Source organism: Notothenia coriiceps, unplaced genomic scaffold (genome assembly GCF_000735185.1).
Source record: "Notothenia coriiceps isolate Sejong01 unplaced genomic scaffold, NC01 NC01_scaffold00000490, whole genome shotgun sequence".
In the NCBI taxonomy this organism is placed as follows: domain Eukaryota; kingdom Metazoa; phylum Chordata; class Actinopteri; order Perciformes; family Nototheniidae; genus Notothenia; species Notothenia coriiceps.
This window is the reverse complement of record NW_011333191.1, coordinates 172,343-195,950: the sequence shown is the minus strand read 5'-3', so window position 1 is coordinate 195,950 and position 23,608 is coordinate 172,343. Positions and strand designations below refer to the sequence as shown.

At 39.9% G+C, this 23,608-nt stretch overlaps 3 protein-coding genes across 3 annotated transcripts in view; 2 read left to right on the top strand and 1 right to left on the bottom strand.

Moving 5' to 3' along the window:
- Positions 1-94: 94 nt before the first annotated feature.
- Positions 95-9,575, bottom strand: ciz1a (cdkn1a interacting zinc finger protein 1a). The gene is made up of 16 exons (XM_010780597.1): positions 9,450-9,575; positions 8,702-8,968; positions 7,165-7,280; positions 6,755-6,996; positions 6,057-6,174; positions 5,020-5,107; positions 4,718-4,830; positions 4,502-4,581; positions 4,094-4,285; positions 3,835-3,965; positions 3,583-3,676; positions 3,370-3,483; positions 3,139-3,282; positions 2,946-3,024; positions 2,731-2,852; positions 95-2,438 (listed from the first exon to the last, which is right to left on the bottom strand). Exons 2-16 carry the CDS (start codon positions 8,872-8,874, stop codon positions 1,905-1,907), a joined length of 2,340 nt encoding a protein of 779 aa, XP_010778899.1. The 5' UTR covers positions 8,875-8,968; positions 9,450-9,575; the 3' UTR covers positions 95-1,904.
- Positions 9,576-12,187: 2,612 nt separating this feature from the next.
- surf4 (surfeit 4) lies at positions 12,188-18,790 on the top strand. Its single transcript, XM_010780582.1, has 6 exons — positions 12,188-12,407; positions 14,836-15,022; positions 15,829-15,905; positions 15,994-16,037; positions 16,762-16,948; positions 17,545-18,790. Exons 1-6 carry the CDS (start codon positions 12,360-12,362, stop codon positions 17,809-17,811), a joined length of 810 nt encoding a protein of 269 aa, XP_010778884.1. The 5' UTR covers positions 12,188-12,359; the 3' UTR covers positions 17,812-18,790.
- A 2,088-nt stretch (positions 18,791-20,878) lies between these two features.
- ass1 (argininosuccinate synthase 1) overlaps positions 20,879-23,608 on the top strand; it is a 25,938-nt gene continuing 23,208 nt past the window's right edge. The window contains exons 1-2 of the mRNA XM_010780572.1: positions 20,879-21,031; positions 22,319-22,452. Coding sequence (XP_010778874.1) covers positions 20,893-21,031; positions 22,319-22,452 — 273 coding nt within the window. The 5' untranslated portion in view covers positions 20,879-20,892. The remainder of the gene's footprint in view (positions 21,032-22,318; positions 22,453-23,608) is intronic.

Genomic DNA, 23,608 nt, shown 5'->3' with positions numbered 1-23,608 from the left:
ATAAGTACGTGTCATGTGACAGTCACCACCAAGACTACAACAGTTGCTACATGCGTAAGCAAACCACTTGTGTGCTTCAAAAATATCCTTCTCAGATGTGGACGATGAAATGTTTCCAGAACGTCACACTAGCCCCCAAACCTTGTGACTGCTGAAATGCTGGAACCAAAGTTACACATTTGTATGATCATGGGATGGTCTACTGTGTGACTGCTACTCAGTTTGTTAAATTAAATAAACACTTTCCTCCTCACAATAACTGTGGTTCCTTCTGTCCAGTGTACAGCAAACACAAATATCTTAGAAAATCAATGCAATGATAAATTAGAGGAAAATGAGCAACTACCACTAACAGCATTGTAAGACAATGGAAAACACTTTTTTTCTGAATGCAGGCACACTTTACTATCCATTCTACGCTTTTATCATTATGAATTATGAGTTAGAAGACTGATTTGTGGGTCAATCTTTAATACCCAGCAGCATATACATGTCTAAACCGACGAGCTTTCAAATGAGCAGATAGTGCAGACTTTTGTGTGGATTCTTAGTTTAGAGCCTGTTGAATCCCAAACATTTTAAACACTTTATTATGAAAAAAATAACATGAAATAAACTGGACCCCCTGCCCCCCCAAAAACGATACCAAAATGCCCTGAACAAAGCTTTGATCAGATTCGAGGTTCAACATGTCTCAACACTCCATCTAAAAGTACCCTGTTTAACACTTTAGTTTGAAAAACAAAAGACGTTATTCGCTCAAACACTTACATTGCTTACATTCTCCTTTCAGCTCTCTATAAGCATGTGCCATTGTTGAACATGTCTCCACTTGTACGTTATATTAAAATAACAATCACTCTTCTAGCTAGCTTAATGAGTAAAAACAATATCCTGATTCTTGAGCACAGCAGGGTGGGAAATTAACTTTTTGGAGGAACTACCAGCCTATTTGGTTTATTGAATGCAGCATAATTATAAAAAGCCTAGATGCTCTTCATTTAGGGGTAATAAGCAATTACAGAGATTTGAATAAATAATTCTGAAAGATGGGGTCATTGCTCTTTTAAGCAGATGTCAAATGCAGATCTCCTTGTTTGGGAAATGCATGTAATCCTTTAAATTAAAAAACTGTATATACGTTTTTATCAGTGTCTCAATCCCATTCTACTTTTTAACAGTCAATTCTTTGCAGTATAGTTCACTTGTGGCTCTGTGTGGTTGGACTTCAGCTGAAGACATGGTCATAAATAACATTTTACACAAGATATGATTTGTACCTGATGATGGAGCGAGATGAAATTAAGGGACCGCTAAAGTTACTACAACTTAAATACACTTTTAGTTTACTTGGGGGGTTCACAAAGCGTCTTTTTTTTTTTTTTACCACCTGTGTGCAAGTGACTTTTTGAGTTAACTACACATTGCAATAAACATGCCGAAAAATGCTTTGATTTTAGTATGAAGGAAGAAATTGGGACAGAATGTGTATCAAGTTGATGGTTTTCTTTCAATATAAGAAGCTTCTCTTTATAAGGAAAACAGTTTGATCCGAACTACAATGACCTAATGTGTATTGCTGTAATGTAGTGGTGAGGCTAGAGATGATGCGACATCATTCTTTGACCGCGAGCCAACATTTGGACCCACTGGTTTAACATGTATGCTATAGCTGTCAGGTGTTAATTTCCCACCCTGGGAAAGCATCACATGGGAAGTCATGTTCCACCATGATGTATTATCAATCTTCCTACATGTGTGTGGTAAATTCAGACTTTCTGACATGGAGAGAAGCGGGGCTGCTCACACCTTGGTCTCAGTTTCATGAAAGCACCTCATCACATCCGGTCAGTATCAGGTTACATTTCTGCCAGGTTCCACTCTTTCCCCACCTCCTCTCTGACTCAGCGTCTGTTTATGGCCCTCCCCGACTTGCGTTTGGGTTTAGCTTTTGCCTTCTTCTTCCCTGGGACAGCAGGAACCTCCTTCTCTTCCTCCTCCTCTTCCTCCTCCTCTTCTTCTTCTTTAATAGCATCTGGCTCCTCTCCGCTGGCAGCAGGAGGCTCAGCTGGCCCCTCCATATCTACAGAGTCCTGGGATGTCTTTGTCTCTTCTTCATTCGTTGTCTCTTCTTCTTCTTTCGTTGTCTCTTCTTCTTTCGTTGTCTCTATTTCTTTCAGTTGGAGGCGGAGCTCTTGGTCTGTGCTGTCAGTATTGGTGGCTGAGGTGCTGACAAAGTCCTGTGAGGTTGGTTCTGCTTCTTCCTCCTCCTGTTGCTGGGTTTCTGGATTTGTCAGTAAAACAGAGTTTTCCTCAGAGGGGGAGGTTTCCTCAGAACAGACTGTGGGGGTCTCGGTCACAGGAGGCCTGAGGCTGTCTGCAGCGGGGAGACACTCTCTGGAAGATTCAACAGCGTCGCTGTTCAAATCTCGGTACCTCTGAGAAGACGAAGCATGAATATATGTTACAAATACAGAGGGACATTCTCCAAGGTAAACACACCTTAATGCACATCTTTTTACATGCAGTAAACCCTCTAAGAAATACTGGGATTGAAGTTGCCGTTCAACAATCTGTGACACAAAACTATTCACACAAATAACCACAAACACGAATACTATAGTTAGTAGAAACAAGTCGATCAACAATAGTTTGTGCCAGAGATAATCAGTTATACTCTTTTTTAGTGGAGGAAAAAAACAAGGTGAGTAAAAGAATGGAAAGGCCAACCTTGAGCTTCTCAAAGTGCTTCATTGATTTGCAGTGGGTGTGCAGGGCAGAGGATTCAAAGTGGTAGAACTTGTTGCAGAGTCTGCAGATAAAACCTGCGACTGGAACAAAAAAACTGGACCCTGCAGCAAAAGAAACCAAATAATTAACATCGCCTGAATGTTATCGGTAAATCCAAACAATAAAGCATACAAAGGTCACTTCAAAGGACTCACCATAGACTGTGTCAGCGTCATACTGCTCGTCACTGGCCATGTCCTTCAGAGTCACTTCTTTAACGGAGGAACAGTCATCCTGTCACAGTAAACAAGTATAGTTTAACAAACTACAGGGTCCTAATAGTGTCATTTTAGACCCTAAGAGAATGTGGTCCGAATTGAAAACAAGAAAAACATAACAGCAAATCACCTGTTCGTTCATCTGTTTATCCTCTTCCTCCTCCTCCACCTCCTCCTCCTCCTCCTCCTCGCCCTCCACCTCCTCCAATGAGAAGCCCTCTGTGTCCAGCTCCGTCAGCTTGCCTAAGGCCTTGCAGCCCTCCTGTTCCTGGAGCTAGTGAACAGTAGCGAGTACAGCATTAATATTTCAATCTGGGCGCTTGTTGTTAAAACGTTTTGAAATCATTATAAACACAGATACCTCCTCCACTTTCCGTCTGTGGTCCTGAGACCGCAAGTGCTCCACGAAAATCTGGGAGGTCCTGAAATGTTTCTTGCAGACAGTGCAGGAGGAGATGACGGCTCTGCTGGCAAGCTGAGGAGAGATGAAGGGACAACAGGACATTAATGATTCTTTACATTTGAAACCATTTTGATAAAGAGATGTGCTCATCTATAACGTAAGCAGGTTTACTTTGTGTTCCTCGGTGCGACGGTGCTCTGCGAGGCCACTGGTGAAGTGGGTGTGACAGGTGGCACACCAATGCTTCAAGTCAGACTTCTTCTCTCTGCAGAAAATAAAAGACAAACAATATTCATAAATCTATTCATGAAAATGACAAGCTAGGAAAAAGACCCCGTTGAAGGAGACAATCAAAAAGGTGCTGACTTGTCTCTCTTATCTTTTGACTTGGCACAAAACAAATGCATACTGCTTTAAACTGACCCGTCTTTAATTGCTTCCTGTAGGGACTCGTGCACTCGTGGCATCAGGGTGACCAGGCAGGCATTGCTCATGTGTTGGATCTCCATCATCCTCTGCTGGTGCGAAACACTGTTCATATGACTCTTGAAGTTCTGAAAAAAAAACAATAACATTAGAAGATAATAGTTTATGAGATGACATACATTATACGTTTCCCGCAACCTTTCAGACTAGATAACCAAGGCCTATGTATGTGAATGTGTGCGTCCATTCAACATACTTGCTGGTTGTGGCAGGTAATGCTGCAGAGGTAGCAGTAGAACTTATTGGTGCCATCCGCTACACCCTCCTCTTCCTCCTGGTTGTCTGCTGAAGCTAAAGAGGCGTCTTTCCCCTCTGAGAGGGAATCCCCCTGCTGGTCCTCTTCACTCAGCCTGCCCGATGGGGACGTAGCTGACAAATGGCTGTGCTCCTACAGAGAGGTTCAAACCAGAACTAAACCCAGTGTCCCAAAGTATTTATGTAACTGAGGCGATAAACAGGAGGTCATCAGATAGTGGTGGTCAGCATTAAGCACCACATGACCCACCTAGCGTTTGCAATAGTGATTTAGCTAATTCAAAATAGATTATTTAGCGTTCAAATGACTTTGTCTATGACCCGACTATGCCAAATAAAGACTTCTCACCTCAGTAGCTCTGCTCTCCTCCAGTGCCTCAACAACATCCGACCCCCCAGGGGAGCCTCCTTCCTCCATAAGGATGCAGTCTGGGAAAAGGGGGTAAAAAAGCAAAAATCGAAGTTATCATCTCAACTGACCTAAACTACATTAACATGAAATGACTGCTCAGTTAAATAAAAGTAGAGTATTTAACCATCTACTCAATGCTTCTGGGGGTTTTACCTCCAGGCTGGCTGTCCTCTGTGTTGCTGTTAGTATCTGAACATAGAAGATCCCCATCTGTATCTGCGATGGTGATCGTCTCAACACCACAGTGCTCCTTGGGGTTCTCTGACCTGCAGTGAAAATAACAAGATTTAGCGAAGGAACAAATAACAAATCCTTAGGTTGGTGTAAAGTCCTTCCATGATCCATATTTCGGCTGGGTATTCTTGCTGCCTCCACGGATAGGACATTAACACTTGGGATGAAAAGATTTTCACAGTGGCTGTAGGAGCCATGGCAATAAAAAACCTTTTCCATACCCATCTGTCCTCTGCTTCTTGACTTCAGGTTCTTCAAGTTGCTCCTCAGACGACTGCGTTGGTTCATCCACTCCTCCCACGGCACCATCTGTGCGTGGAAAAGACAAAAAACAAAGTTGGAAACAATCACATAGAACATTTTCTATACAAACAAATGATTCTACAATCAAATGCTTACCATTAAAGTCTTTAAAGTCACACATGTCATTTAACACACACATCACCTTAAACCTTAAAAAGGTGCCATGTCATGTTTTTCTGGTTATTACCCGTCCCCTTGTGTGTTATGAAGGTTTTTATGCATGTAAACGGTCTGCAAAGTCACAAACCCTCAAAGTACACCCTGTAGCGAGTAAAACTCTAACACAGAAAAGACCTGTCTATGCTGTCCCAGAACGCCTCGTTGGAGATTTTTCTTTTTCTTCCTGGGTACAGTGACGTGACCATACCAAAATGGACCAATCCGTGGACTGGGCGCCACGTTTGGGGGTGCGGGTGCTAGTGGAGCCTCGGAGCTGGGGGTGCTGCAGCCCCGTCAGCACCCCCCCCTTTCCGCATCCATTCGCGATGTCTCGCAGACTCCACGCAGCAACCAGGAAATGACACCAGTAATAGAGCTCACACTGTCCCCTCCTCACAGCAGCGAGCCTCGCAACGTCCCGCCAACACGCAGCATTCTCATCTGTTTGTCATTACTGGTGTCCTTTTCTGGTTGCTATCGCCATTGTGACACATAATCACTGATGTTCTGCTGTAACGGTGGTGGACTCATCAGAACAGAGTGGGCGAGCTGACCAATCAGAGCACAGTGGGCTCATAGGGGGGGGGGGGGGCAGGAGCTCCAACAAGGCGTTTAGGACAGAGAGTGAATACACATACTATACAGAGATGCTGTATGAGAAAACCAATGTGAGTTTGGAACATTGAACAATGTAAATCTATTCTAGTATACCTCAACAATGGAATTATGATCAGTAGAAATGGCCATGTCATGGGACCTTTAAGCATGTTTCAGTGCTGGTGATTTGCAGCTCTACCTGTTTCAGTCTTGTCCCCGGCTTCATTGGTACTGCTAGCTGCTGGTTGGTCGTCTGTGCTCCCTGAGGCCATCTGCTCGCTGTCCCTCTTCCTGTCAGGCTGACGCGCTGCAGCGTCCTGCACAAGAGAGACCACGATAGGATCACAAATATACAACAAAGTCTGAGATAACATTGCAGCTATGAAACAAAGGTGTCTCATAGCACAAATCACTGACAACAAATTATTGTGTTTGAATTGAGTAATGTTGTTCAAATACACTTTTGTGTCCAATCAACTGTCCAAAACCCATGGGTATTTCGTATACCATCGTAAAAAAAACTGTAAATATTTTCATTCTGAGCTGAAACTTATTAATTGTTTTGTATTTATGCTCAAAAACTACCAATGTAATTACTATCACTTAATAAATAACATATACAAAATAATGGAGAATAATTCTCTAACCATAAACCCATTGATTAATCATTTCAGCTCTACTATCAATATCAAATAAAGTATACAAAATAACCAGCATTTGGGTCAAATATGACTTCATTACAATGAAAGCATTAGCTGAAGTTATAAACACATGATTTGAGGCTTGCTGCATCAGTTCTTATATTAACAGATGTTTACTTGTTCTGACTAGTCTAAAGTCAGACCTAAATTAAAGTTGTCAATAATGTCATAATCATAATGGTGCTTTTGTAATTACTGCAGCAGTGGTGGAAGAGGAGGAGGAGGAAGAGAAGGACGAAGAGGCTGTGGTGGGGGTGTTGTTGTTGTTGTTGTTGTAGTAGCGAGCATGCTGGTGGTACTGTCGGGCAGCTGGGTAACCCATCATGGGGGACTTCATGGCCATGCCCATGGGGACCGGGCCGAGCAGAGAGTTCCTGGACCCGGCAGTGAAGAACTGACGGAACTGCTGTCCAGCCATCCCAAAGCCCCGCATGCTACCTGAACGAGCATGAAAAGAGACGCATTCGTAAGAAAAGACGCACATTTAAACACCTTGGAAGCTGGTTTTCCAACGCTTCTAAACACATTGTCTGTGTAAATGTCCAACTAAAATGTGCCTGTCCTTTATGATTTCCAGTTGTCTTTTAACTTGAATTCAAAGTGTACCCTGCATCTGCTGCATCAGTAGGGCCCCCTGCAGCATGGGATTGGGGGCCATGGATCCCTGGCACATGTTGACCATCCTGGGAGGAGGGGCTGACTGCTGAGCGCCAGGAAGGGATCTGCGCAACAAATACACATGAGTAAATAAACATACAGCATCATTTCATAAGTACATTTCCAGATATATGTTTTATTCAAATTATTCATCAAACCTGGAAACGTATTTTACACATCAGATATAACATGGACAAAGCCGCACACAAGCTGCTAATGTTCATTCTCATGTTTATGATTGTTGTCTGTAAGTCTGGCGCAGCTCTGATATGGATTAGCCTTTATCAAAGATCTTTCTATATCAGCTCTGGCGCAGATTCTATTTCAGGTGTTATTATATATTTTTTATAACAGAAATTACAAGGCAATTTACAATGAGCTTTATAAAACATATGTGTATTTGTCATTACATTTAACAAAGCTGGTACAGTATAGAGTATGAAGGGACAATATGCTGGCCGATGCTTTTTCTCATCCTCAGAATAAAATAAAAGGGACCAGCTGACCCGAGGATTAAAGATAAGAGTGACAAAAGCCGACAGGTACATGACAAATGCCCACAGCGTATTTTATGGTTTTTATCATAAGTGAAGATAATAATTGCCAGTAATCCTGCAATTAAAAGTGTTTTATATAATGTGCAGTTTATCAACACTACCTTTGGGAAGGCCAGATAACAAGCCTTTGCCAACTCTTAATACCTGATACAGAAAGACAATGGTGATTTGGTTGGAGTTAGAAGTTCTCGTTGGTCACAATAACAAAACAAACTTTTTAGAAAAGTATGCCAGTGCTGCAAGATTGGGACTGATAGAAATAATATCGCATAGCTGATTTTCTATCTACTAAATGTACATAATAACAAACATAACATATCCTACCCTGGATTAAATGCCCCAACAACAAATAACCAGAGGTGGGAGAAGTATTCAGATCTTGTACTCAAGTAAAAGTACAAGAGTTTAGGAATACTCTGTTACAGGTCCTGCATTAACTCACAGTTACTCACAAAAGTATAAGCATAAAGATCTACTTAAATCACCAAAAGTACTCATTATACAGATAGGCCCATTTCAGAATAATATATGATATGTTTTGTATGCTGCACAATAGCTTGTGAATGTTAATCCAGGTGTAACTAAAGTCTTATTTAAGTGTTGTTTATATTTCACATCATTAATCCAAATGTGCAAAGTAACTAAAAATATGAAATACAAGTAGTGGAATAAAAGTACACTATTTATCTCTTGTAATAATTGTAGTAGGTTGAAGACATTTCAAAAAATTGAAATAATCAAGTAAAGTACAAGAAAATTGTACTTAAATACATGTATATAGACAGGCTTTACAAATATATTTAATTTAAAATATATATTTCCCACAGTGGGGCTTGTGTTGTGGTTTAAGGCTCAGCCACCACCGCCAGTCCCACATACCTCATCCGGAGGGCCCTGCCTAATCACCGGGCTCGAGTTAACGCTCTTACCGCTGTGCCTGGTGGTGGTGATGGGCGACATGATGCCGAGGAGGTGGCTGTGGCGGAGGGGGAGGTGGAGGCTGCTGCTGGAAAAGTTGTTGTAGCTGCCGCAGGTGCTGGTGAAATTGTTGCTGTTGTTGCTGCTGCTGCTGCTGCTGCTGGTGGTGGTGCGGATTGAACATAACTGGCTTTAATGTCCTCCGTTGATGTTACACAGTGTAAAGACCACCAGCGGAAAGGTGACACTGTTTTAAAAACCCTCAAGAGGAGGTATTTCTGAATGGAGAGAGAGAACAAAGTTGTGTCATTATCTGTCCCGTTGTCTTTGTTGTACAGACGCATTCAATAACAGTGCGCACCTCCTGAGACAGCGAATCGCTCTCATATTTCGAGATGACAACTAGCTAGCACTAGTCTAGCATGTAAGCTAACAACAATTTTCTTTTTTTGGTTTGCATGGTTTATTTATAATTTCTTCACCTTGTTAGCTAACATCTTAACGGGAACCGTGATTTTTTAGAAGAGAGCGACAAGTTATTCAATAACGAACACAAAATAATGTTAGAAAAAATGAACAAGCTACACCTGCTATGAAACAAACGAAGCTAGCGACATTAGCCACCGCACAGTGACTGAACACAACAAGTTAGCTTAGCTTAGCTTAGCTTCAAAATAGCTAGCAAACTTACGGATAAAAACACAGCGGCTACAGGGGTACTATCTACATGTTACTATAGCAACAGTTGTAACGACTTACATCTCACAGAGGAAAGCAGCGATGTATTGTTGATAATCCAACTAAAATAATAGCAGAGAGTTTAATTCTTTCTCTCAGTCCCGGTACAACTCGCATAAGGCAGCGAACCGTCTTCAATGTGGTGAGGTTACAGCACTGTGTCGCCCCCTGGTGGCTGTCTGGAGAGCTGGAAATTATATGCTCACATAAAATAGCTTTAGATAATGTAGCTATTTATGATTATAATTAAAAAGTTAGTGATTACATCCAAAATCACAGTGGCCTCTTTAATTAAATATCTCTTATACGTTTTTAAGCTTTTGCATTTTACACTTGAAACACTATCTAAATGTAAAGAATTCATAAAAGTGGAACATCATTTTACACTAGCACCCACTGGAAATTATGGAAATGGATAATAAATCATTTTGAAACAAACACTGCATATATACATTATATACAGCAGTAAACAATGGGCTGCATCAGGCCTATTCAACTGGCGGCCCGCGGGCCAGATGCGGCCCAGAACCAACTCCCGAGTGGCCCAGCCTCCCGTAGCCAAATTCCTACACTAGTACAGACCATGAACGCAACACTCCACGTTGCATAGAAACCACCAAACCACAACGCAGCACGTTTTTTGAAAGTGCATCAAGTGGTGCTAGTAACGGTGGTCCTATGATAGCAACTCTAAAACATGTCTCTCTCAACTCTGAAGCGTAAACAGAGACAAAACGGTCATTGATCTTGTGGAGCAGATCCAAGTTAAGCTGGACCTTTTCGCGACCGACTTGAGCACGGGTCAGATGCTGCATTTTCCGACGCTCCCCAAACACATCACATCTCCGGCACAAATCGGTCACGGATGTGGTGACAGATTTCATTGCGAGGTTGAAAGAGAACTTTGCCGGTCGATTGGATGGACTTGCTCTGCCCACAGAGGTGATGATGGGCTTTGCCAGAGACCCCTTCACTGTTGCAATAGAGGGGGACGTATCAACCAGAGCAAAGGAAGTGGTCCCCTGCATCGACAAGGGGAAATATACACTGGAACTTATTGACATCCAGCGCACTAACGGGCCAGCGAAGTTTTGGAGTGATGTCAAAAAACAGCAGTTCCCTAACGTTCAGAAAGTAGCGATCTGTGTGCTCAGTATGTTTGGATCAACATACACACATGTGAATCAAGCTTTTCACACATGAACTCAATCAAAAGTAGCACTCGCTGCTCCCTGACTGACAACACTCTTCACCAATGTCTTAGGATTGTATTCATTTAAATGCACTTTGTAATGTGTCTGGGTCAAATGTGACCAAAACGTATGATTTTTTGTTATTACTTGAAAAGTGAAAAAATAGTATTGCTACAGTACTACCTCTTTGTGTTGCATTGGAGCTCTTTAGCTGTTTTTTTGTATGTCAGGAAATGTATTAAGACTGCTATTATTGTATTCAGTAAATGCACTTTGTGATGTGCCTGGTTCAAAAAACATAACCTCACTATTTGACTTCTAAAGCAAACAAATGTAATGCTACAACTGTGCAAATTTTTTTCTGATTCTGTTAAATTAATGCTAATTTGTTGTGTTTTTATGCACTTTTTGACGTACCTTTGTTAGATGAACAATGAATAAAGATTGCATGTTTTTCATCGCAGTAATATGTGTTGGTTTAAAATGTGTCACGACCCGCTTTTTACAGGCCGCTGAATGTCTGGCCCAGCTGAATTTTGTAGTTATAAAATCTGGCCCAACTGAATGTGTAGTTGAATAGCCCTGGTCTATTGGATACATTTTGGCCCTTGACAAATGTAGTTGGTGATCCCTGCCATAGACCGTCTATGATTTGTACACATACACTTATAATCAACCGTTTTTTCTCCAGATTCTTTTGATACCATTTAACCCGTTATGCCCCAAGCCAGTTTNATTTATAGATAGAATTATTTGACTTAATGCTTTTATGATTCTTCATTTGTAGACTTAGAGTCTAAGTCTAAGATACCAATAGAAATGTTAGAGCATAACAACAAATGAAGAATCATAAAAGCATTAAGTCAAATAATTCTATCTATAAATAGACATTTCCAATAAAAGAGTAAAGTCATGCATGAATTATGAAAGCCTCAGTCAGGATTTTTTTACCAAGTGTTATTATTGCTCTTGGGGCATGAAAAACAAGATCTGAACTTTAGTTTTTTTTTTATCTAGTTTTTTCAAAGAGATTTTTATATGTCCACTCAGGTGGACAGTATGCGTTCAGGGTTTGAACTGAAGAGATGTACATTTTGAAAAAATGATAAATAAAGTTTTTTTTAAAAAGCATTTTTGAAAAATACTATTATGTAACTCTCAGTTAAATTAAATTGTTCACTGCTCCTGAAAACTGGTAGGCCTACTCAATTACATTTCATCACTTACTAAATGTGCCAGCTTTACTTTTATAAAAGGATTACTAGACCATAATAAACATTTTTAGCCAAGAGGAATGAACATCCGTCCAAAAAGTGAAACCATCCATATGAACTACTTTATATGAGAGTGTGCAGCGTTTGCAAGGCTGAACAAAGACACATTATACAGATTATGGTAAAAATGAATTGAGGTGAGGTGTAGATAATAATCCTGTGCTCATTTCATCAGTAAAAACCTGTAAACAACACTGAAGCTGGTTCAAGCCCCTGTACGGATCAGTATACGTGGCATACAGCGGTTGCAGTACCATCTATGGGGGCTCTCACTCGTCAAATCGCGGGGCATTGTGGGGCGGAGGCGGCCTTTCTCTGCGTTCAGGCAATCGGGAAATCTTCAAGTAAATAACGTTAACCGGTGGGAGGAGCAGTTCAAACGCTGCCTGCAAAAAATACCGATCACATCAAAATTGTGTTGCGCTGATCTTTACTTATTAAAATAATCGTTATATTAACGAAACATGGGGCAGGAAGAACTCATGAACACAGCCGAAGACGTGGCAGACCAGGTAACTTCAGTTTTAGCACGACAGTTAGCCGCTGTTAGCATGTAGCGGCTAACTAGTTTCTCTCTGCATGAAGTAGCGTCAGCTCTTCCTAACTGTTTCCTGGAACGCTGTGAAGCCTTTTCAATAAGTGTTTTTACCGTTAGCATGCTTATTTACGCTAATGTTTTTGCATGACAACTGGTTGAGGTGTTGTCATGTGTCTCCAGATGGATTAGCTAGCATTATTATTTCACACAGACAGAATGAAACTGACATATGTTTGGGAGCGAACAACCTAGTTTAATCAATATCAATGAGGAATTTGCTACATATATGTGCCAGATAGTTATCTTGTCGTCTCCTTCTGGTTTATTTGCCAGACAGTGCCAGACAGCAGTTGTGAAATTACTCAGTTTAGCCTCAAAGTTATTGGCTAATACTTATTAGACATCATTTGGTTTTAACCCCCTTAGTTTTTGACATTGCTGGTGGCTTAGAGTTGCAACATATCTCAGAAGCATTTGGTTTTCCTAAACTTAGCTTCAGCATGTGGCCTTAACTCCACACAACTCGCCAAATAACTGAATATAAACATTACCTTCACTTTTTTTTTAAATGCAACAGCTGCCTTGTTGTGTCTGTCTGTTTTTGTTGTACTGATATGACTTCAGGCAATGCTCTGATCTATTAGAGTTGAGCTGAGTTATCAATATCAGATGTCAGGTTTGCCTGTATCACTCATGGTCCTGTGAAGAATTTGGAAAAAGTCCCAGAGCACTGATTTTGTTTCCTGTACCTTCTGTCCTTTTAAAAGTTACTGCAGTCTGGCTGAAAAGAGTTGTGTGCAGCAGTGTTGGATTTATGTCCTTGTTTTGTTGCTGGATAAGCCACCTTTTTTTAAATCTCATTTTAGTAGTACTGTCATTTTAATCATCAAGTACTAGAGTACGTTTTGTGTCTGTTATGGCAGCTGTGTTGACTGAACTCAATCGATATGCCACACACTGCAGCTCTTCCCTAATCTAATCACAACTGATTCAGTTATACACTCTTATCAGGAGTGTGTATTGTAAAACATTCAGAAAAAGGGAACCTGCACTTTTTTGCAACAAACTCTGCAAGCCCATTTTGACCCAAGCTAACATGTTTCTTACACGTTACTTTACAAAATGGTCTATTTCTAGGCTGTTGCAGCGACCTCGGATTGGCTCCCACTTCATCCATTCATGTACCAAATAGCAGTCGTCATAGTGGGAGTTGGTGGACACTGATAGGCTGCCGGGGTCTGACAGTGCTGATGTGGACTGCTCAGTAGGAGGAGCTGTGGGCAGTTCACTATACCTTTACTATGTCACTGTACTATCTAAGGATCAGTTCATGAATTATGTTTGAGAAAAGATCGTAGGGTATTTTATTGTTTTTTTTAAACATTCATCATATTTCAACTCAAAATAATTTAACATCAAGCTATTTAGGGTTGTAACCCAGAGGCACACCCTGTTATTTTCAGGATTTGTTATTTTGTTGACGACAAAAGAACTTAAACACTGGGGACATTCTGCCTTTTGAAATCAGTGCAACATTTTCATAAGCAGTTGATGATGATCAGTTAGTATACCTTTGTAGGTTTTGTTTTTTGCTTGAATATTAAAGATGGGTATTCTGAATGGGTAGAACATCATGTACAGATTGACCTCTTAACCTCTTCTTTTAGTTTGAAACATTTTATAATAAAAAATTGCTGTTGTAATGAAATGATAAAGAATAAATATTGGCGTCTAAACAGCAGCTATGTCAAACCGGGCTACTCTAGTCTTAAGGTGGATTAAAAGGTAAAAAGACCAACACTGATCCACTTTGTGTACTTATGTTACACATTGCAGTTCCCCAGGTTACTAAATCAAAGTAAAAACGTTCTCCACAGGTAGCACACCATCTGCCATATCTTCAGGTTATGGTGTTCGCTCTCCTTTTTTACAAGGGTCAGTGCTATGTGGCACTAGGGTTTCTCTGGAATTTATTTTTGCTAGCTAAGCCTATGCAAGGCAGCAATTCAGTGTTAAATGACTGTTGCGACTTTCACTTTGCCTTGCAATTGTGGGTTTATTCCCATCCACATAATTGGCAATGTAAATAATAATTACTAGCAGGCCTGATGACTTATTTTCTTTTTAATGATTTTAAACTCTAAAATCTGTTTAGTAGTAACAGGTGGGAATATTGTTGGCTTTTTTAAAGGAGTCTTTAGGTGACTGTTCAATACAGTTGAGTGACATTCAGCTTTCTGTGTTACAGCTTGGGCACCCAGTAATGTTACGTCTGAGTTCTGCTGTTGTATACGAGCTCAGCGAAGCCTCAGAAACCACATCCTTTGAATCTTCCTCTTTGCACTATAAGCCATCCTGTTTCTTATCAATAATTTCTACTCTTATCTCCCTCTTTTGCCCAGTTTCTGCGGGTAACAAAACAGTACCTGCCCCACCTGGCACGTCTCTGTCTCATCAGCACCTTCCTGGAAGATGGCATCCGCATGTGGTTCCAGTGGCACGAGCAGAGAGACTACATTGAGGCTACCTGGAGCTGTGGCTACTTCCTCGCCACGTGCTTTGTGCTGCTTAACCTCGTAGGACAGCTGGGTAAGTGAAAGGGAGGCAGTGCTCTGTGAGGTTACGGTCAGGACATGAAATTAGATTTTGAAAGTAAGAAGCGGCATCTTTTGGTCGGGTTACTGGGTGGAGTATTACACAACACTAACAAGTGATTCAAATGGCTAACCAAAGGATGTTGCTTTTTTAATGCTAGCAATACAAGAGTGTGCTTGAAGTAGTGGAAGCTAAGAGCTTTACCAAAAATGTAAGACATCAGTTTCAATATGAAAAACAATTTGTGTCATTCCCAAACATTTAAATAGGTTTGTGATTCAGGGCAAATATGTATAAAGTATGAAAAATTGACAAAAGTGCTTTTCAGCCCCAATTGTTTCCACACAATAGATACAAACACAGTGAACTTCACTTCTGGGTCGTAAACCATCAAGCAGATTAGAGAGGTCACAGATAAATGACAAGACTTGAATGAAGACTTGAAAAGGCAGCTTACCCGTCCACGGATCACTTCAGAATTGCAATGTGAAAATGCCTCCCTGAACTCATTAAACATAAACACATTGCAAACTGCCTCCCAAATAAAAAAATATTTAGTTAAATAAAGCAGCACCCACACAACTCAGTGTGACTTCACTTTTAATACGCCAAATCTAGAAACCATTGTACTTCTCTGCCAAAAATGCTGTTCTTTCAGTCAAATGTGATGTCTATGATCTAACAGAGAAATTATAACTATTACTGTTGCATTTTCAATTTGTCGTTATAAAGAAGAAAGTTGAAAGCCAACGCAGTGTGTTGTAGATATAATTACCATAACTTTGTGTGTGTCCTAACAGGTGGCTGTGTCCTCATCCTCAGTAGAAATTTTGTACAGTATGCCTGCTTTGGACTGTTTGGCATCATAGCGCTACAGGTGAGAACAATTATATTATTACATTTTTATTGTACACAAGCAATGTATCTTTGTAACTAATCCTTATTTATTTGTTTACCCCTACCAGACTGTTGCATACAGCATTTTATGGGACCTTAAATTTCTGATGAGGTAAGTGTCAGTCGTAAAACAAACTCTATTTGTAGTTATTGGAATATTTACATCTGGTTTGACCTGTTTTATGACTCCTATACATAAAAAGCCGGTTTCATTTGTTTGATTCTAATATACATACACATTTAAAATTGTACTGCTCCTGTTCACAGTTCAGAACTAACCTAATTCATTTGGCGCTATGTAATTCTTTTAGTGCAGCATTGGACATTTTCACTTGCTATGGTACTAAATGAGAAAGGGACTCAGTTGTCGAGCAGAACCCATTCATTACTGTGAGCAAGACCTGTGATTTATTTAAACACCAACAGGACAGAACAGTCTACAGCCATCAGAGAAATCCCATAAATACAGTTCTACCGTCGAGTTTTGCTGTTTCTGCTTTCTGTATGTTTTAATTCATGTGATGTTGGTCGTTATTATAAGTCAGGGCAAATGTAAGTGCTGGAAGGAGAAGTTATGAAATCCAAGAGTTTCTAAAAGGAAGCCAATTGTTTAGCACTGGTTACTTTTAAAGTAAGTTAAAATATCAATATGGGCTCTGATTGGCGTGACCAAATCATTAAGTGTTTATTTGGAACAAATAACATGTTGCAGCCACACTGATCAACCTCTGACTGTCATTAATGAGTTCCTTATAAGATTAGTACAATGTTGTGTGTTTTTCAGATGTTTTATGACTGGCACTGTCCAAAAGTAACCCTCCTCTCTCCTCTCCCAGAAACCTCGCACTCGGAGGGGGTCTGCTGCTGCTGCTGGCCGAGTCTCGTTCGGAAGGAAAGAGCATGTTCGCTGGAGTGCCCTCCATGGGAGAGAGCTCTCCAAAGCAGTACATGCAGCTGGGCGGTCGAGTACTGCTAGTGCTCATGTTCATGACTCTGCTGCACTTTGACTCCAACTTCTTCTCTGTGAGTACTGACAACAACATAAACAGTTTTAACATGGATGGATATAACATCTTCAGACCAATGCAACACCACCAAAAACATATCGATAAAGACATAAACGTAATTTAGATTAAGAGTTCAATTAAAAACATTTATGATTTTAGGAAATATGCTTATTTACTTTCTTGCCAAGAGTAACAGGAGAATGATGCAGCTACTCTCATGCCTGTGTGCTATGTGAATATAAGTTATTTATAATAAGCCGGAAGCGGCTAGCCTGGTTCTTCCCAATGGTAACATATTTTGTCTTACACCGTAAGTGCTAAATAATTAACACAATACATCTTGTTTGTTTAAATCTGTATAAAAAATAGAGTCAAAATGACAATTCTGTTGACAGAGGGAAGACGGAGGTAGAAGAAGTATAAAACAAATCAAGTGTACTAGGATGATTCACTTTCCAAAGCTTCCACAACTGTTAGGCTTTTGAGGTTCAATTCATTTTAGTTCAGTGAGTCATTGCAAATGAATTTGCATACTGATATGTCTATTTTACATGATAGCCGCACACTGTAACGTGCAGATCTTCACGCAGCTACTTTAACATTTTTCCACAGATCCTGCAGAACATGGTTGGAACCGCCCTCATCATCCTGGTTGCCATCGGCTTCAAAACCAAGCTGGCGGCTCTGACCCTCGTCATTTGGCTCCTGGCCATCAACATCTACTTCAATGCCTTCTGGACCGTCCCCGCCTACAAGCCCATGCACGACTTCCTCAAGTACGACTTCTTCCAGACCACCTCGGTCATCGGCGGTCTGCTGCTGGTGGTGGCACTTGGACCTGGCGGAGTGTCCATGGATGAGAAAAAGAAGGAGTGGTAGAGAAAGGTGGTTAAGACGAGAGGATTGCACAGCACCACTAACTTCCCCCACCAACTGGGACACAAAGACCCTCCCTCTCCTCCAGCTCCCACCAACCAGGGTACAACAGGTCTTTTTTTTTTCTAGCTTATTTTTTATTTGGCCAAATCCACAGACACCACCTCGCCCATCTATGGACATTCTTTCTATTTTCCTCCAGACTAATATATTTGTTTTTTAGATTTTTTTTCTAAACCATACTTGTATGTCCTTTTTCCCCCATGGCAACAAGAATACAAAAGGACCGTGTATTTCAAAGTGCAAGGTTAACAACTAGTGGATGATGACTGGAAGAAGAGATTTATTTGTTCTGTGTGCAGAAGGAATGAAAACAATTTATTGTATTTTACGGGTGTTAGGCCATGAGTTATAATAGATTAATGTTCATATTTTCTGAATAAAACCATGTTATTGGATCAAGTGCAGCATTTTGGGTTTCCACCCGAGGATGTTGATCTTTTTCTGCCGTTGGATCTTGGAGTGTTTTGAGATTTTTCACCATAACGAACTTGTGCACTGATTTGACAGCAAATTGCATTGAATCTCCAGGTCTCGCTTCCCATCTTTTTTTCACACCCTTTCAATACATCTCGTACACCTTCAGTCTCAACTGACTCTTGTTCATGGGAAGTCGAGTCTGGGGGGACGTTGTATACAAAGTGGTGGATTGCAGTCATGCTTGATTGAAATTTCAATGCAATTGTTAGCTCCAGGACTTGTTATTGGGCACTTTGTACTACGTCTTGCAAATGCCTGACTAGTGAACTGTATTTGAAAGTATAATAAGGGGGGAGGCTCAATGTTTGTGAAAAAAACATATTCTGCGATCTAGAAAAAGCAAAGAGGACTAACAGAGTCACTAGCCATCCGGACTTTGTCTTTGCTCTGTGTTTTTTGCCCTGTGTAAGAAAAAGTTAAAATAAAAAAAAAGTTCAGTGTATTGATTTTCAGAAGTTTATATTGTATTTTCGATCATTTTTCTTTTTTGATTTTGGAAGTTCATGGCAACATTAAAATTCAAAAATATAAAGTCACTTTCTCAAGGTTTTAGCTCTTATTTTGTTCTTAGATTATGTTCCATAAAGAGGCTGAAGGACATTGTCGCACCATCTGATAATTATATTAATATAAATTATCTACATATGAGCCATGCATATGTTGTTGTATGGTTTTACAAACATGCAGTATAGTACATCCTTTCAAGTGCATTTCAGGTATAACAGAAATAAATGAATGAAAAGTAAAAAAACATTGGTTTTCCATATTTAATATAACTTGCATTCTCTGTAATATCCAGAAGGGGGCGACTCACTGGTTACTGAAAATATTTTGAGTGTGCAAAAGGCTATCAGAAACTGATTTATTACCTCCATAAACATTCCACTTTTAAGAGTATGTTTCTAATTGCTAGTTTCAAATCTTAGTTACATTTTGAAACGATTGTCTAATTAAGAGTTTAATAGAGGATTAAGCAGAGTTAGAGTTTGCTTCCCAGTTTCTAAGCAGCTCCATAGACATTTCCCTTCTAAGTGTACTATTTGAAACCAGTTTTTTCTTCTGTCCTCCCTTAATCATCTCCCAACAGATCAGCTCACATGAGCTTGAGCTTGTTTACTACTATGTATAAATAAGTTAAATCAAGCTCAACCTCAATATTAACATAGCAGGCTAACAATATCAATTACTTTTATTACCATTTTGAATGCAGGACCTCTTATAAATTGGATTTTGACATGAATATATCGGTATATCGGTATTTGAATATAGTATATGACCATACCTATATAAGGCATATTTATACTTTTTATTTTTCAAAATACCAAACAGATCATGCATTTTAGCCATTCCTAATTTTGCTCAATTTAACACTGTCTTTGCATGGGCTGATTCTGTGAGAACAGCACCATCTACAGGCCTGGCATAAGTACTACAGCGTCTCCAGCGCTTGTCCGTGGCTGTCTCCTCCTGATTGGTGGAGTTGGCCCAATAGCCGTAGCGCCACTTCTGTGACGTCAGAGAAGTGTTCAAATCTGGATCAGTCTGTATCAGATCCGTTGCAGCCCCTTTTTAAGAGATTTGGGTATGGAGGAAAATAGAGAGGGTTGTGTTTGCTGACACTTGGTGAGTTCCCTGGAACACCGGGGGACACATATTCATGTATAAAAGACGTACAAAAGTGCATTTTGCATGATAGGTCACCTTTAAGTAAAGCATCTGCATTTTTCTTATCACTTGTTTTTTGTACCGAGTATATATTTTATTGAAGGAAAGATGAGTGTTAAATTAAGGCCTACATTTGATGAAATAATCCACTCTTGTTTGTTATATTGTCAAGTTCATGGGATGCCACAGCGTGAGCCTTATCACAAGTAGCTGTCAATTTATGAAATGGGGGTTGCCAGATTTTCAAGATATCTCTATTAGTAAAGTAACTCCATATCAAGAAATGAAAAAATCCCCATCGCTGAGCTACTGCTTGAATATAGTCTTCCACCAGTGATAGCACTTCCCTAAAAGAAAAGATTAATTAAAACAGAATTTTCTCAAGTTTAGCAAAGAAGTGAAAGTAGATAAACATTAGTAAATAACAATCACACAACGATATTATTAAATTAAGTGAGTATAATATTTTTCTATTACAATTGGCATACATTACCAGCTACCTCTTTAATTAAATTATGGTCCCTTTAAAAAATATATATTATAGAGTATATCCTGCTACTTTTTTTTTTACCATGGTGTACTTATCTGCTATTTTGTGTTTTACTTATTCTGATCTCCTTTTATTAATAACGTTTGCATACTTGGCCATTTTTTCTTTATTTTTTCTGTTCTCTTCTCCCCCTTTATCTGCTGTTGTCATAATAATGTACATTTCCCTGTTGCGGGAAAAATAAAGGATTTCGGATTTAGAACTAATTAATAATTCGTATAACTCAAGAATATTTTCCCTTGCATGATTGTTAAACATTGTCCAAGACTCCATCATGTGAATGAATGAGCAGCTGCAACAGGAAGCTCAGTATTCCTCGAGGTCTATGGATGACGCAATGTGCGCTGGACCAGTTAGCCCGGATCAGCCGCGGAATCAAACACACTGCCCTCCTCCAGTCCTCACCGAACACTGACGAACAGTACGTCTCCGGAAAACGTTTGTTTGACTCACGAAACTCACTCTATCGTAAGTAAAACCAACCTTTTTCATATTTGAACTAAGAATGAATGAATATAACGTAATTTGTCAGCCAGAGCAGCGACCGCCTTGACTTTACTGGGCAGTATGGCAAACGGCGTGTCGTGTCAACTGACATGAGTGGAACGTTTACATTCTTTCTGCGCAGTTTGTAGCGTATGCTATGTTGTTCGCTAGCTATTCCCAACAATTGGGAAAACAATAAGTTTAGCTAATGGTTGCAAGCTTGCCAAATGCCAAGTTGTTAGGATACAGGAGAGACAAACTGGGGTTAGGGTGTTTGACCACGTGAAAATTCATTTATCCACATAACATGAGCTCGTTTCCATTCCCTGGCTCTGGCACATGTGGAAGCTTTGTTTTGAGATGACACATTTTGTCAGTCACTCATCTTCTGAATAGAATGTGAGTTAGGAAACCACCTGTGGAGATGTCATCCTCCTTAAGCAATGCTGATAACTTTAACGTCCACCCTAAATACATACCATATTCTGACATATTCTGACAATGGTTGAAACATGTTTTAAAACTGATCATCATTTAAAAAGAAAGACAGGATGAGCAACTGTATTCATTAAGCTGAATATTTGCCAGCTGACAATGCTTACTACATTTAAAGCACATTCATTGCATTGTTAGATGATTCTGAGAGAGCACCTTATTGATCGCTAGGACTGTACCTTATTGTTATTTGAGTCATTCTACAGAAAAGGTGGAATCTGGGTGATACAAATCTGCTGAAATATATTCCTTCTAAACACATCTAAAAACCTGTTAAATAGCAATAACTAACAATTAACTTGATGAATCCACAACAAGTAGAGCTTAAAGTATTTTTATTATTTTTATACATTATACAAAGCTTATTTGTATAGGAATGTCACTGGTGTTACCAGGAAGAAGAGTAACACCAGTGACAATTTGGAGAAAACACTACAATTTTAACAAAATGGCTGCAATGTGTCAGACCGAATATGGCTTCAGTCAATATCAAAATCGTTTAATTCTTCAATACAATACATTTTCCCATTCAAATGTTCACCCCTAGATGAAGTTAGTAACACTAATGACAGACTTGAAAGACGCACGTAAAATTTGAAGATAAAATGACACCTTTAACAAACAAAGTAAGAAGTATCTGACTTTCCTTATTGTCAAATTGCTTGTTTTTCAAAAATGTAATCAAGTTTTTATCTGCAGGAGGTTATATATTAACATTTCATCCTGCACCAGCGTAGTTACTGATATAACACCCTGTCTGCTGTCCCTCCACAGATTCTCTACCTGTTGGACTGAAGGCCCTCATCATGTCTAAAGGTACCGTGGTTCTTGCCTACAGCGGTGGACTGGACACATCCTGTATTCTGGTTTGGCTGAAGGAGCAGGGCTACGACGTGATTGCATTCTTGGTATGGTTTACCAGTTTGTGCAACAGGTGTCTTGAGTCAGTTTTTTTGAACCACTTGCTTTGGCATGTCATGTATCTTTGCCGTTTTTATGATTCACTGTTTTCAGGAAGCTGATGCAATTTGTCTTTCCATTTGTACGAGTTCTCCATTGGCTGCAAAAAGTCAGTTCCGGTTAACTCCCAACACCAGAGGATCTAACTGGATTTACTTTTTGCCCTGGTGCAGTTGAGAAGTGCAAAACAGGCAGATTTTCTTGTTTTCTAACTGTCCATTCAGTGGTTTTGTGATCTGTTGTGGGGGAGGGGTGGCTGATTGTCTGTAGTTCACTGCCGTGGCACGTGAGGCGCAGCCCCCCAACCCTTTTTGCCTTTCTGGGGGGGGGGTTTGAAAAGAGAATAGAAGCCACTGATCCAACGCTTAATTTAATTTTGATGAAACCATGCACATGTTTCAGCTTGTCAGAGAAGATTGCGTCAACAGTCAGGCAGAAATTGAAAATTACACAATAATAAATGAATAATGCACCTGGTATGCAAGTTAAATTCACACAAATTATGAGTTTATGAATTAAAAGTGTCATAGACAGGTTTTGTTACATGTATTAAACTGTAGCATTACAATGTTTTTCAGGACATTTTTCAGGAAGGCTCACTAGATGAAATAACTACTGTTACCAATGATTATATCAACTTCTGTGTAGAACTAGTTGTTCCCACTAAATAAATACAAATCTATCCAAATAATAAATCTTATGTGACTAAAAGGACATTAAATGATTGACCGTCTGCTGTCATTGAAGGATCACATTGAATATCTGTGCAAAAGGACAAAACAAATAATTGATTTTCTCCGCCGTCTTAGGTCTTTTGGGGCGAGCAGAGAAATTCTTCTGTTGTTCTCCCCAACATCGTCAAATTATAAGTGACAAGTCTTGTACCAAACCGAAGTCTCTACTACAACCCCAACCTGTCGGAGTGATACCAACAAAGTATATCCGGACTCAGTAATCTTAGAGACTGTCAGCAACTGGTTGTTTAGAAAATAAAAAAACCTCGCTCTAAAATTGTTCCGTACCCTCGTCAAAAAAAAACTAAATTTCGACGACTGTTTGTAACATTGGTCCAGTCATAACGGGTCATGTACTGTGTCTACAATT

Excerpts from the sequence above, each read along its gene's own strand:
- surf4 (XM_010780582.1), top strand. The coding sequence starts at position 12,360 with ATGGGGCAGGAAGAACTCATGAACACAGCCGAAGACGTGGCAGACCAG. Across the intron at positions 12,408-14,835 it reads CCGAAGACGTGGCAGACCAG|TTTCTGCGGGTAACAAAACA; the intron begins GTAACTTCAGTT and ends TCTTTTGCCCAG. Across the intron at positions 16,038-16,761 it reads GACCTTAAATTTCTGATGAG|AAACCTCGCACTCGGAGGGG; the intron begins GTAAGTGTCAGT and ends CTCCTCTCCCAG.
- ciz1a (XM_010780597.1), bottom strand. The coding sequence starts at position 8,874 with ATGTTCAATCCGCACCACCACCAGCAGCAGCAGCAGCAGCAGCAACAA. Across the intron at positions 4,582-4,717 it reads AGAGGACAGCCAGCCTGGAG|ACTGCATCCTTATGGAGGAA; the intron begins GTAAAACCCCCA and ends CCCTTTTCCCAG. Across the intron at positions 3,484-3,582 it reads GTCGCACCGAGGAACACAAA|CTTGCCAGCAGAGCCGTCAT; the intron begins GTAAACCTGCTT and ends ATCTCTCCTCAG.